Source organism: Melospiza melodia, chromosome 6 (genome assembly GCF_035770615.1).
Source record: "Melospiza melodia melodia isolate bMelMel2 chromosome 6, bMelMel2.pri, whole genome shotgun sequence".
Taxonomy (NCBI): Eukaryota; Metazoa; Chordata; class Aves; order Passeriformes; family Passerellidae; genus Melospiza; species Melospiza melodia.
Window position 1 is genome coordinate 76,764,812 of NC_086199.1, and position 14,497 is coordinate 76,779,308.

The following is a 14,497-nucleotide window of genomic DNA, read 5'->3' on the forward strand; positions in this document are numbered from 1 at the left end:
TACATTCATATTTCTTCACAGAAATGCCACACTTTGATAACTAAACAGAATATTTTTGCATGTGATTTTTTAATAATATATTGATTTAGGATCATAGTGATTTTTTTTATAACTCCTGGTTTCTCAGATGTGTGTCAGAGTCCCCAGATCTTATTTCTTATTCTGAGTATTACTTCAGTGCATTTACAGGGCTGGGAGGAGTGGAGACAACCATTCATTACAGTCAGCTGGCAGGGAGGGAAAAAAGCTTGTTTCTAAATATAATGCAAATTAATCCCACTGCACAGGATGTATCAGGCATATGTAATTCCTGTCTGAAGACATCTGTGTTTGAAAAATGAAAAGCAAACATGCCCAGCTGGTGACCTGGTGAATGGCTGCATGGCAAAACTACATAAAAAATAAATTTTTGTTTCTATTAAACTGGCACTTGGAGAAAGGGAAGCACTAGCAAACTAATGCAGGAATGATGTCAGATCTTTATTGGGTGTACAGAGCATAAAAGTCACAGGACTGTGGGGTAGGTCCAGAAATAGTTTCTGCTCTGTAAAATAGCTGTTGGTGTGATATCTTTCAGCTACAAACTCCTTAATTTCAGCTGTAATGGGGGATGAAAATTGGTGCTAATGTAACACTCTTTTAATCAAGAGTGCAAGATAGCCTCAATTTTCTAAAAAAAAAAAAGATAAAGTCTGTCTTCCAGCTACTAGTAATTACCACAGGCTTTTAAAATTTTGCTCTCTGTTAAGTGTCATTCATTTTAAATTTCATATATATATCATTTTTTCCTCAATAAACAAGCCTGGGAAAAACAGCTACCCAGTAATTTAGTAAAATTAAAATTGTCCAGTTGGTTGTATAGGCTGCATAGATCTCACATATCCACTATAGTGCAATATAGCACAGCAACTAATTTCTTTTATAAGTTTTGTCTGAAAATCTTAAGTGAACAAATAGAAAAGGACTGAATGCAGAAGAAATAATTTTGCATAAGCATGATACTGTTGGATGATGTTGGCATTGCATTCAGGTCTGGCAGCATTTTGTGCCAGGGTGGGTATGAGGGTGAAGGCGGGAGAGAATGAGGTTCTGAGGAGCACAGGTGGTCATCAGGTGGAGTGTGGAAGGTGGGAAGTTGCTCCTGTCAGCTGTGGATGGTGCAGCAGCTTACAGCCCAGGCCAAATGCCACAGCTGCTCTAAACCATGGTTTTCTTCGCAGCCTCCCAAGGGCAAAGCTGTCAGCCTCCTCCTGGATCTGCCCTTGGCGTGTCGCGCAGAAATGCCAGGGCTCCTGCAGGTTCCTCCTAAACGAACCTTGTCAGGGACTAGGGCTGGCTTTCTGATAAGCATCTGCGATGTGAGAAGCCACATCTTTGTGACTTTACATCCTTAATGGCACCAACACACCTGCCTGTGAATTGCAGATGCTTGTGGGAAGCTAGACAAAAAGGTGCATTTGAAGAGCCATGTCTGCACTTACATTAGGGGGTTACCAACAAAAGTGACCGCAGGCTCTCTGCAAACAAAGAGGTACAAAGAGGCAGTTAGCAGTGTTATTTAAAAACAAATCCTAAAACTTGCTTGTTTCCTGTGTTAAGGCTGCTATTTCCAGTTAGATTCAGTGGTCAGGGTTGCTCAAGTAAATCACCCTGCTGCTTGACACAGTCCTCTCATGACAATACAGATTCAATCCAGCCCTTTTTTGATTACTTTATAAAACAAAGGGACAATAGCTATTCCTCTTGTGCCAAAGATGCTGAAAACAGACAGATTGTCCATTCAGGAAGATTACTGGCTTCACTTGCATTCCAGGCCTTGTGGTGTTTCACTGGCAGCATCAGATTGGCTCTCTGAGGCACAAAGCCTTGTGTAAACTGGCCAGGGGTTTCACTAGATATGATCCTTTGTTGGCAAAGGAGATTCAGGATCCCAGACTTCTGCTAATGATTTCACATATGTTGATGATGTGGGCATCCAATATTTTTATCTCTTCTATATCTGTTCCTTGTATTTCCTTTCTCTGTACAATTGGTCAAAAAATTGCTCCCTATGTCATGGGGAAATCTTGTGGACATCATGTAAAATCCTTGGTTTAAAAACTTTGGTTACATTTTTGTACTAAGGCTGGTCCCTTAGGCACTGTAATTTAAAAAGTTGCTAACTTTGAAAAGACTTTATATTCCTGTTATGTACTGTACTTGTTAGGACAGTACATCTGAACACTCTTTTGTCAGTTTTTCAATTTCCTAGCTTAGGTTTGAAAGCTACACTTTGCTGCCATATTTTCCTGACATGGGAACAATCCATGGTTCTGAAGTTGCAGATGCAATATTCTCTAAACTTTTTTTCTTCCAAGGTCTTGAAGCGTTTCAGATTCTTTGAGGAGATTGGTTTTAAAACAGAGGCCAGGAATTCAGGCAAGTCAAGTGTACTTTTACAAAATAAGTAGTTTTGGAGGTTTGGTTGTTTTCTTGACGGGCTGAAATGGTCTTGATGGCTGTTGAAGGACCATAGTTTATCAAAAGGGAGAAAATGATTGTTCCTGTCTAGAAATTCTTTCAGTTTAGTGGGATAGCAAATACAAAAGGTGGGGTAGGAAAAAGTGGCAAGGGGTATGAAGAACTGGAAGATTACCAGTGCAATGCTTTTTTACCTTCTTTCAAATAAGGTAATACAAGTGGCAATACAAGACCATTAGCAGGATGAAGTTACTTTAGAATCTCACTACAGACAATAAACATCAAATACTAGGGACAACAGTAAGAAAAAATTCACAATGGAAATACATTAGTGGTAAATGTACATAGTTATTTTGACATCAAAAATCATATCATATAAGTTATGTTTGCTGTAAGTACAATTTAAAATTTCCTCATATATGTTTTCTACTTTTGCTCTACCTTCAGAGCAAGTCAGAACAGCAGCTGCCCATGGATTATGTAGGCAGGTTGTGGCCTTGGATAATCCTAAGTGGTGCTGCAACAAAACCCAGTGACATACCTGTTCCTGCAAGGAAATCTTTGTTCATGTCCTGAGACTAAGCTGCTATGAACTAGCTCCTTCCATAAAACCTGGTAACTATACATTGCTAGGAACAGAAACCACATAGACAAGTATCACACTTTAAATGAAAGGGCTTCCAATATATATTAAATCAATGCTGAAACACTCTGCAGGGAACTGCCCCATGCTGGGCAAATTCCTGCTTTGTGTTGTTCATTGGACTTGATAAATCTCTTACATAATTATACTTCTGAATCAATAGTTAGGATGAAAGTAGGTATGTGTGAATGAGAATTCTAAGAATAGGAGTGAGAAACATCTTAAAATTAGGGAGTTCATCTGTTTTTCGAAGGGAAAAGAAGGTTTGGCATACAGCAAACCTTGTTCCAAGGTAGTTCATTTGCAGCAGACACTTCATTTTGGATATAAAACATTTGGTTGCACATATGCACAAACTGAAATTGAAAGACATATACTAAAATGACAAATTAAATACTTTCCCACCATTTTTAACTGAACTGCAATTATTATTTTAACACCAATTTTTGAAGTTTGTAGCAAAAATGTTACAAAAGGTTGGATTTGGTTTCAGGAGGTTTACTTTTTGTTTTAGTTTTATGGTCTTCTTTAATCTATAAAAGTTATTCCATCAGTCTCATGGCTACACTTCCTCAAACTAATATAAAAAGACTTATAAAGACTTTTAAAGAATTGCAAGAATTTATCCATGCTTGAGCAGGGTTTGGCCAACATGATCTTCAGAGGTCCCTTAGGTCCCTTCCAGCGCCAACCATTCTGTAATTCTGTGATAAATTTATACTTTTCTTCAAGCTGTGTAAGCCAAAATGTATCCTGATATATCCATATTCTTTCTGAAAATGAATAGGTAAATATACATATTAATAAGATGAGTGTTTGATAGCTACCTATCATGAATGCCAAAAATGTTTCCAATTAACAATTTTTTTGGAGTGTGGTTTGTCAGAGAAAGGTCTGTGAAAAATAAAATACTCAAAATACTTTGAAAAACTCAAAATACTCAAAATACTTCCTCAAAATACTTTGAAAAACAATAATAAATAGTATTGGAGAGTTGGGAATTTAGTCACTCTGGTGTTTCAACACAAGAATTTCTCCCATTCATCATGTTCACAGAAACTGTGACTTTTTCAGTTAGTTTTTAATGAACTATTTTAATGGCTAAAGCCTAGTTGCTAACCTTTTTTTGTGGCTTCCTGATTTGTTTTTCCATAAGGAAGGCTGCCAGCTCCTTCCCCGTGACAATGCAGGGAGTGTGGGTGGCTCTCTTCTAGGAAGGATGGCTGGGTTCCTGGAACCCTGCTCGGGAGGGAGGTGAGCAAGCAGAGCATGTCAGGTTGTGAGGAGGAGGAGGATTATGCTGGAGAGTGGACTGTGTTTTGATTCAGTTGTGTGCTGATTAAAGTTAACAAAAATGTAGGATGGATGTTATACCCAGCTAATGGATTGAGTTCCATGAATTAGTAGATAAAGAACAGTATTTATTTATTTATTTTTTTAGACTGTGTGGCAAATGCATTTCTTCAAATAGCTGCCTCTGGTTTCTATGGTGATCTTACTTCTGCTTGTTAAAGGTATTTTTATGACTCTTTCACATTATTTGAAGTAGTGCTAAAAGCTAGTACTTCAGGACTATCTCAGCTGTTGACGCCTGCATTTGGCAGTGAAATTCAAGGAGTACAAATTGGAAGAAGAGCAAAAGTAATTTTTGCTGCTCTGAATCAGACTAATGTACTCTGATAACATTTCATGGTCAGAAAATGTTACTGTTTGTAGATTCAGTGAACTTGGACCACAATAAAGGCTAGAAGGACTTTGGGGCAGCATGCTGCAGTGAACCACTCTATTTACTTCCTCAGTGTACTTCTGTGCAATTTAATGTACAATGTAGCTGCCTATCTATGATGTTTCTCAATTAAAAAAAGAAGTAGGGAATGACTGGAAACCATCATCTTTTCAATCTCATACAATAGAGTTGGTATGTAGTACATGGAGATTTACTGAATGTTGATAGTTATGATAACTAATAACAGGATAAAATTAACTCTGACTTGGAAGGCTTTAAACATGTTTCTAATGTGAAAGGAGTTGCTTCTCAGGCAGTGATTACCTTTAGTATTTCACGTTTCGTTTTAACTTGGACAATTGGTCAAAGGCACAGATGAGCTGCTTACAGGGAGCAGCTGAGGACACTTGGTGAGCTTGGAGAAGGCAGAGGGGTGACCCCATTTCAGCCCACACCTTCCTCAGGGGGGGCAGCAGAAGGGGAGGCGGTGATCTCCTTTCTCTGGTGACCAGAAATGTGACATGAGGAAATGGAATCAAGCTGGAATCAATCAGATGAGACATTCGGAAGAGGTTCTTCATTGAGAGGGTGATTGGTCACTGGAACAGGCTCCCCAGAGAAGCGGTCACAGCACCAACCCTGACAGGGTTCAGCGAGTCTCTGCATGATGCTCTCAGTCAGAGGCTTTAGTTGTAGGTAGTCTTGAGGGAGTCAGTGAACCTCACTGGGCCCCTTCCAGCTTCAGCTATTCTATCCTAAGCTTGATTTTTCTGTGCTGCTCAGTCAGTCTGTGTACTGAGGACGTTGTCAAATAATGTCAGGTGTTGTAAGGGTTTTATGTAGACATGGCTCACTCTCTGAGAAGACCAAATATATGCTTTTCCTTTTTAAATTAAAAACACTTCATCTTTCTACATTAGTGGTGGAACCTGGCAATATGGGATATGCTTTGTGACATGTGATTGTTTATCTCATGTTCCTGACAGTATTGACTTACAGAAAATTGCAAGATGCTGCATTTTCCAGTTGTTTGATCACTCCCATTTTTCTTGGATGCTTCTCAGCTAACCAGTACAAACTCCATGGGAAGCTTGGATCCAAGATTATGTTGCTCTAGATCAGTTATCCAGCAGAAACCCTTCTGAAACTAAGCTATGGTAGAAAATGACAGCCTTGCCCACTCTGAGGATGTGCAACACACCAGTACACTCGTAACCTAAGGAGAATAAATTTTTCCCAGGTTCATCAGTGAATGACTAATACATGGAGAGTGGAAAAGAGCCTCTAGACATTGTGGAAAGATTCAGAGCACAATTGGTATTCAGAGCACAATTCTTTATTGAATTCCCTTGTTGCCTGGAGCAGTGTTATCCCTCTCCATGGAAAGAAGTTGCCGGGGAAAACTGAGGAACAATGAAATGTGAAATGTTTGTAGTTTTTTCCAAACTTCTTATATTTCATGCCATGCAAAGTTTTTGGTGTAATTCTTCTTCTGCTTTGGGATGTATGGAGGGAAATACTTGATTTGAAGGCATCAGCACAAAGATCTACCAGTCTATACTAAAGCTGATCTGTTCATTACAGCAGGTTAATAGATAAATCATAGTTACAAATGAAAAAATAATGTTTCCCTGAGGGATATTCCCTGACTATTTTTCCAGTGTTCCCAGTGGACACTTCTGTCTGCTTATCCTTTTTTGCCTTTCAGGCTCTGATTTTATTTTATCTGCTTAGAGTTCCTCCTTGTCTTTGAACCAATACTTTTTTATACTTCATTTTTCCCATTTAGGATCAGTCAGAACAGAACGAATTTCATTTCCTTGTAACTCTCTGATGTATCAATGACAATTTGACATAATTTGCAGAAGTAATTCAACAGCTGAGTCTCTAATTCAATACGGAGTCTTACATGAAGCTCCTCTTCAGGACCCTGAAGAGAAGCTTAGTAGTTCTCTTGAGGCTTCTGAAGTATTAATGAAAACATTTCTGAATTCTTTTAGTTTTCCATTCTTCATTTATATTAATTCTAATGAAGGTGAAACTTGCTTGGGAATTAATGTTATACAATCAAAGCAATTGAAACTAGATGAAAGATCTGAATTCATTTTAAACAAACAAAAATACACAAAAAAGCCTGTTTTCTCCCCTCTCCAGGGCATTGTAAAAATATATTATTACTGTTAGAAGTACTTTCTAATAGCTGGAGAGTTGGAGATATTTTTGAAAGCAAGTGGTTTGATTGACTATCTCCTAGCAACTTAGAAAGCTTTAAATACAAATGATTGCATACTGCCTGAGGAATACATTGTCAAGCCCAGAGCACCTGCCAAAACCAGGTGACGATTGCTTTCTTTAAAATACATCAGGTATTTTGTCAATATTTTGTCAGCATCAAAAGGAATTTGCATAAGACACATGACACAACATATAGAAAATTGAATCCCAAATGACATTCACAGACTGAAATAGGAGGCGTGTGAGGTAGATTTTAAAGTTCATATCGCATGCTTCAGTTGAAACAGTGCTATTTCATCAAGAAGCAGAAGTAGACTCTTTGCTAGTTCTTGGAACTTGCCACTTGGTGTACCCATTGGCCATGTGAACAGGAATATGGTCTTGCTGGTATTTTACATGGACAGCCATTGGAATACTCTACTTAGCACATAAAAGCTTGGGAGTTTTTGTTGATTGGAGGAGAAATCAAGACAAAGAATGGTAAAGTCAACAGAGAGAAGTTTTGGTGAACTGCAGCTGCTTTTTCATATCTCAATCAACAGCTTAAGATGCTGTTTTCTCTCATTATGTCTATTTGTAGGTAACCTACAAAAACGCTAACAAATCTGCCACATAAATCAATTACACTTCAACTCAAAAGAACTGGTAAGTGTCAACAATGCAGAGTATCCACAGTGTGGCTGTTGATATGGTCTGCAGTAAGAACAGTTTAACTTTGCCTGGAGGTGGGAAGCTAAACTCTGCCCGCTGTCCGGCTGCAGAGAATAAACGGAGTTGTCTTGTCGAGCAGTGTTTGTATGCTGGTAGCTGTGCTTTGACCTAGTGGTACTGCACAGTAGAACTCTGGGAGAAACAAAATAAAGGAGAAAAAGAATGTCTGTGAAGTCAGGGCTGGAAAGCTGGGACCAGGTTACATGGTGATGTTCCATGAGCGTGCCCCACTCGCTCAGCTGTGCTAGCAGAGATCTTGCCTCCACAGAGCAGAGGGCTGAAGCACCTGATCTAGACAGGCTAAAGTAGTTGGGTTGTTAAGCCTGGAGAAGAAAAGGCTCCAGGGAGACCTCACTGCAGCCTTCCAGTACTTCAAGGGGCCTGCAAGAGAGCTGGCTGGAAAGGGATTTTTTACAAGGGCATGTAGTGATAGGACATGGGGAAATGGCTTTAAGCTGAAAGAGGGCAGGTTTAGATTAGATATTAACAAGAAATTCTTTACTGTGAGGGTAGTGAGGTACTGGAACAGGTTCCCCACAGACACTGTGGATGTCCCATCCCTGGATATGTTCAAGGCCAGGTTAAACAGGACTTTGAGCAACCCGGTCTAATGGAAGTTGTCCCTGCCCATGGCAGGAGGATGGGAACAAGATGAACTTTCAGGTCCCTTCCAACCCAAACTATTCTATGATTCTGTGATCTTTCTAAACATAGATTTTTAAAGGAGAGAGAAAATCCTTTGAGTTTTATGGTATCTTGACATACATTAGAAGGGGCCCATGCTGTAAGAACAGATCAGTTAATTTACTCTTGTGCTGTTGCTATGTGAGATAGAATCATAGGGAAATTTGTGGAGAACTTATGTATATCCTCTGATATTTCTTTCTGAGATTTGGATGGAATGCATTAATAAGGGAAAAATACTGTCATGGCTAATCCTGTTTTTTTTTCCCTGAACTTCTGCTTCACTGCTATCCACCCACCCTATTTGAAATAAATGTGTAGAGCTTGAATATCTGAATCAGCAGGTTGCATTCTGTCTGTCCTTCTGTGAAGTTATGTGCAGCAAGTCTTTTTTTTTTTCTGTTCTGCTTGTCCTATTTGTTTTGTTGTTATGTACATAGAGAATGTCTTGGGGCAGTGGAGGGAAGGTAGATTTCTTCTGGATGTGGCTTTACACAGGCCTGTCTTGCCATTGAAGTGGTCAATGAAAAGAAAAGCAAGCTGCTGTAATCCACTTACAAACAGATTAAAAATGCATACTTATATTTATATTTTAATTGTATCTGTATTTACTTGGTGTAAATTTGTAATATGTAAATTTTTAATAGTGTAAAATTTTATCTTTAAAAAAGAATTCTTTACTATTTATTAAAATATGAACACTTTAGCCAGTTTCTGTATTTGAATACTCAGGAATATAGGAATCAACATAAGTATCTAAAAATATGGTTTAGATAGTTTTCTTAGGCATTTGCCTCTGAAATCCCCTAATCCATTCATTACCAGAAGCTGGGAGGGGATAGCTGGGGTGTAATATGTTTTCAGCCTTCTGATTCATGAAGCCACTAGCCCTTACAGACTTCCTAATTTGAGCAGCATCATGATCCAAATCAGTGATACCTGCAAACTCCAAACAATGATTTCCATTTGTAGTACTAGGTAAAATTCAAATCTGTTAAGATTATTATTACTGGGGCCTGGGGTTGGTTGTTTGTTTGCCTGTTTTCCTTTTTTTATGCCTCCTGTCTCTACTCACAGGTAACGTCATGGTGCTGTGGTCCACGTGCAGAACGTCGCTGCTGAAATCGGTAACAAACCGCTTCATCAAGAATTTGGCCTGCTCGGGGATCTGTGCCAGCCTAGTCTGTGTGCCTTTCGACATTGCCCTTAGTGCCAGTCCACACTGCTGCTGGTGGATCTATACGATGCTCTTCTGCAGAATTGCCAAGTTTCTGCACAAGGTCTTCTGCTCGGTGACCATCCTTAGTTTTCCAGCCATCGCTCTTGACAGGTAATGGGGAAAATTTGCCATGATCCTGGATTTTTCTTTCTTCTTTCTCCCTTTGTCTTGGTAAATGTAATTAACTATATGTAATGCACACCAATGTTGCAACTGCAACAGCATATCAGTTGAAAACTTGTGATCTGCCTCACAAAATCACAAACTCCTACTGCTTATATTGATAAGTGTGAAAAGTTAGGTCTGTCATGAAAACTCTGTGAGCTTAAAAGTGCACAGCAGCACTACAGTTGTAAGCAAACAATCAATGTCTGAAATTTGAAGTGCATGTCAGAGATGCACTTTATTTTTTTAAATGCACACAGAATGTTCAGTGTTCAGCAATGCTTTTGCTCAGGGCTTGCCAACCACAGCTTGTGCAAAGCAAAACATCATTGTACTTCCAACAGATGTAATGTAATTGCGTGTAATTTATTAACATGTACACAAATTACATTTTAATACATGTAATGTAATAACATGTAATTTGTGTGAACAGCTTTTTCCAAATATCCAGAAAAAATCTGTTATAATGCAACTTCTAAAACTATGAGTCTGGCCTTTGAATGTGATACATGCCTCCATAATGTCTTTTGAAATTTTGAGTGTGTGCAACATACACTCTAGTTTACAAGTGAGTTAATTCTGAAATTTTCAAAATAATATTCATATGTATCAGCCAAAGTGATGTATTGAAAGAAATTTTCACCACCAAAAATGTGATCTTGACATTTAAATAGTCTGGTTTTTTTTGTAAAGGCAGACCTTTGGGATTTTATTTTTTGGTGGGTGGTTTTGTTGTTTTGTTTTTTTTTTTCCTTTTCCCTTTCATAAACAGGTAGTCAGTTGGCAACCCAGTTAGGAATTTGGACCACCATTATGCTCAGGTGATGGAGAGGTTTCTCATAAGCAGTTTGGCCATAAAAATAATTATAATTTTTTTTTTGTTTGACAGATACTACTCTGTTTTATATCCTCTGGAAAGAAAAATATCTGATGCAAAATCCCGAGACCTGGTTATCTATATCTGGGCCCATGCAATAGTAGCCAGCATTCCAGTATTTGCTGTGACCAATGTGTCTGATATTTATGCCATGTCCACTTGCTCTGAATCTTGGAGCTACTCCCTTGGCCACCTGATATATGTCATCATCTATAATATCACCACTGTGATTGTGCCAGTGGCTGTGGTATTTCTCTTTATGATTCTCATTCGCAGAGCGCTGAGTGCCAGCCAGAAGAAAAAAGTGATCATAGCTGCATTAAGGACCCCTCAGAATACAGTTTCTATCCCATATGCCTCCCAGCGAGAAGCCGAGCTCCACCTCATGCTGCTTTCCATGGTTATGATATTTATCCTCTGCAGCGTCCCCTATGTGACTCTGGTGATTTACCGCACCATACTCAACATTTCAGATATTTCAGTCTTCTTGCTCCTCACTGCTATTTGGCTGCCCAAGGTCTCTTTGCTGGCCAACCCTTTGTTGTTTTTAACTGTTAACAGATCGGTGCGGAAGTGCTTAGTGGGGACAGTAGTGCAGCTGCACCGGAGGTTCAGCAGGAGAAACACTGTCAGCTCGGGTGGTATTGCAGATGATAATCTGGAGCCCAGTGTCCATTCAGGAAGCCAGCTTCTGGAGATGTTTCATATTGGGCAACAGCAAATCTTCAAGCCGATGGAAGATGAGGAGAATGAGACCAAATCCATTGGCTCTGGTGACTTTCAAAGGAAAGAAATTCCTAGCACCAGTTTGGAGCTCGGACAGACTTTGGTTCACAGGTTTGTACCACAGATGATTGCAGACTCTGCAGCTCAGGTGGCCCCAGCTGTGCCCACAGAAGCTGATGCAGTAAATGACAAATATTCCATGCAGTTTGGTTTTGGACCCTTTGAGCTGCCTCCACAGTGGCTCTCAGAAAACCGGAACAATAAGAAGCGACTCCTGCCTCCTTTGGGGAATACCCCTGAAGAGCTAATCCAGACAAAACAGCCCAAGTGTAAAGCAGAAAGAAAAGTCAGCAGAAACAATAAAGTCAGTATTTTTCCCAAAGTGGATTCTTAGTAAGAGCAGGAGCTTTAAGTGACAGAGGAATGTCACTTTCTATTACATTTTTGATCCCATGGATCTTTATTATGTTGAAATTTGTTACAGCCTGATTTTTTTTGCCAAATATAAGTTAAAATGAACAAACAAAAGAAAAACATATATATACGTGTTCCTTATTAATATGAACTACTTAATCAAAATAATATATCAAATATATATGGAAATTTGTAGTTTGATCTCTGAAATCCCTACAATGATACCTTGTTATTAACTTTCAAAAGTACATATGAATTTGGGAACTATTTTAATGTCTTAATTATGGGAATGCAGCAGTTGGTTTTTTGGGAAATGTTTTGTTGTATTAAAATGGACTGGGCATCAAAGAAACTTTACAGGAAAGGCTGTAGAGAGCAGAAGACATGCAGCACGGTAAGTCCTACTCTCCTACACATAGACACAGCAAGATTCTGCACATTTCATGAATGAAGTAGGATGGACTATTAAGTGCATTTGTTTTCTGTTACGCACATTTATTTGATCAGTGTTAAAACTTGATGGATTTTTTTGCACAAATTAGTTACCAAGCATCTGACAAACATCTAAAATATTTCAAAACCTAGCCACTGGTTTTTGTCTTAAAACATCCACAAAGCCAAGAATATCCAAATCATCATGCATGTTAAACCTGAGAAAGACCTCTTTTTATAAAGATCCCACATATATTCTTGTAGATTTAAGTAAAAACTGGATTGGAGACCATGCAGGACAAATTCTGACTCCAATAAACAAATATGTATGTGCTAAGAATCCTGTGATAAAGGGCATATACAAATGTCCTTAAAGTGTAATGTGTGTATTAGGTAACTAAGGGATAAACCTTGAAATAAACTTAGCTGATGGTGCACTCTGCTGTTTTCTTATGGGAAAGCAAGCAAATGAAAGAAATGGGTGTGAAATACTAGTGGCCTTTCTCTGAGTGTGGCAGTCTCAGTTTCTGAGTCTCTCACACAGAGAGAGAGACTCACAGAGAGGGATTCTGAGTGTTTCAGTGACAGTGGAACTGTTGGGTGAAGAAGCTGGCAACAGACCTAAAAATGCAAAGGTTTATTAATGCTGTTGCTCAATATTGCCAGAAGTAGAGAAGTTTTCCTTCTATCTGCACAGATACAGATACCAACCCTCCTGCTCCACTCATCGTGCAGAGCAGATCATGCAATGTATGAACCCAAGACTTTCAGATCTGGTGCCTAATTCCTGAGTGAGCCAGTCACGCCAGTCCTGGTACCAGCTCGGCAGCCTTTCTGTGAGAGTGCAGGCATTGTGCTGCAGCTTGCCCGTCCACGTAATCACAGACATATTGTCTCATTTATGCTGAATGTGAACTTTAAACTCTACCTGTCTGTTAGGTGACCTAAAACTATTGCAACCCTGACATTTTAGTTCTCGTTCCGTTTCAAGCAGTCTTTCATTTGCACTCACTGTTGTCTCTGTGGGTAGTTTCTGAAAAGCACAATCTCGTAACACCTGTTTGCTCCTTGTGGTTTTCCTGTACTTCAGCCCTTTGCTGCATGCTGAACCTTTATCTGTGATTACTGTCTGTTTGTGAAAGTAGTTTTCTTTAAAGCATACTTTAAAAGGACAAGGTGAAGAATCTTGACAAGTTCAAAGAAACTTACTAAATCCAACCATTTAATCTTAAAAGTAAGAAGAAATTCTGCTAAAGCAGAGTGTACCTTTTCTTCCTTCAACATGATTGAAGGAAGTCACCAGCTTCTGATGGCTCCAAGGTTGTGGATTTCTACAAGTCATTAATAGCAAATGTTTTAATAAAAATGTATTTAAAGTGTATAAATTACTGTGTAAAATGTGTTTTTCTCCATTTCCTCTTTGGTTTCAGTGCATTTCATTTCTTGCTAGTTCAAGAGCTTATCAGTTTGGGAGTGAGGAACAGTCTTCAGGGGGTCCAGATGGGTGCCCTTCTTAAATACAGAGACGAAAAGACATACATAGCTTGCTTGAAATCAGACAGAAGAAAGATTCCAGGAAAAAAATGGTCCTTTTGTGGCAGAGGTGGAGAATTACTACAGCATGCATTTTTTTTTAAAGTGCCAATAAAAAGTAATTTAATGAAGTGTGTTTTTCTAAAATTGGTGAAAGAAGAGATGCCATTGAGAAAATCTTGAAAACCTAAACGTCAAAGTAGGAGTTGTAGTTTCCTTATCAATTTTGGCTAGGTTTAACATTCATGTCTTGCTTACATATAGGTACTGCTCAAAATCTCTGTGATTTCTAAATGTGGATAAATGTTTACTCAGATCTGAACTCCTTTGAAGAAAGCAAACTTGTTTTTGTCCTTTTCAACTCTCATGTTGAATGAAACACCAGTGATAAACTTAAAGCACTAAATTGTATATAATTTCCTGTAAAGGAAAGGGTTTGTGGATGGCTTTTACTGTTGAAACAAAAATATTTCTTTCTTTCAAAAAGAATACCTGTAAACACTTGATTGTACTTTTTTTAGCAGATTATATCCAAAGACACTGAAATCCTTCACCAAGAAATTATCTACAGTAGTTTTTCATACCTCAAGAATTACCTGAGAATGTTCTTAGTTCATCTTTTAGCAATTAATCCATGTGGAAAATATCCACAAAAGCACATATTTTTATAGA

General features: G+C 38.6%; 1 protein-coding gene across 1 annotated transcript in view; it reads left to right on the plus strand.

Moving 5' to 3' along the window:
- Positions 1-13,677, plus strand: part of GPR176 (G protein-coupled receptor 176) — a 32,042-nt gene extending 18,365 nt beyond the window's left edge. Inside the window, exons 2-3 of the mRNA XM_063159338.1 lie at positions 9,537-9,789; positions 10,733-13,677. Coding sequence (XP_063015408.1) covers positions 9,537-9,789; positions 10,733-11,840 — 1,361 coding nt within the window. The 3' untranslated portion in view covers positions 11,841-13,677. The remainder of the gene's footprint in view (positions 1-9,536; positions 9,790-10,732) is intronic.
- The last annotated feature ends 820 nt before the right edge of the window (positions 13,678-14,497 follow it).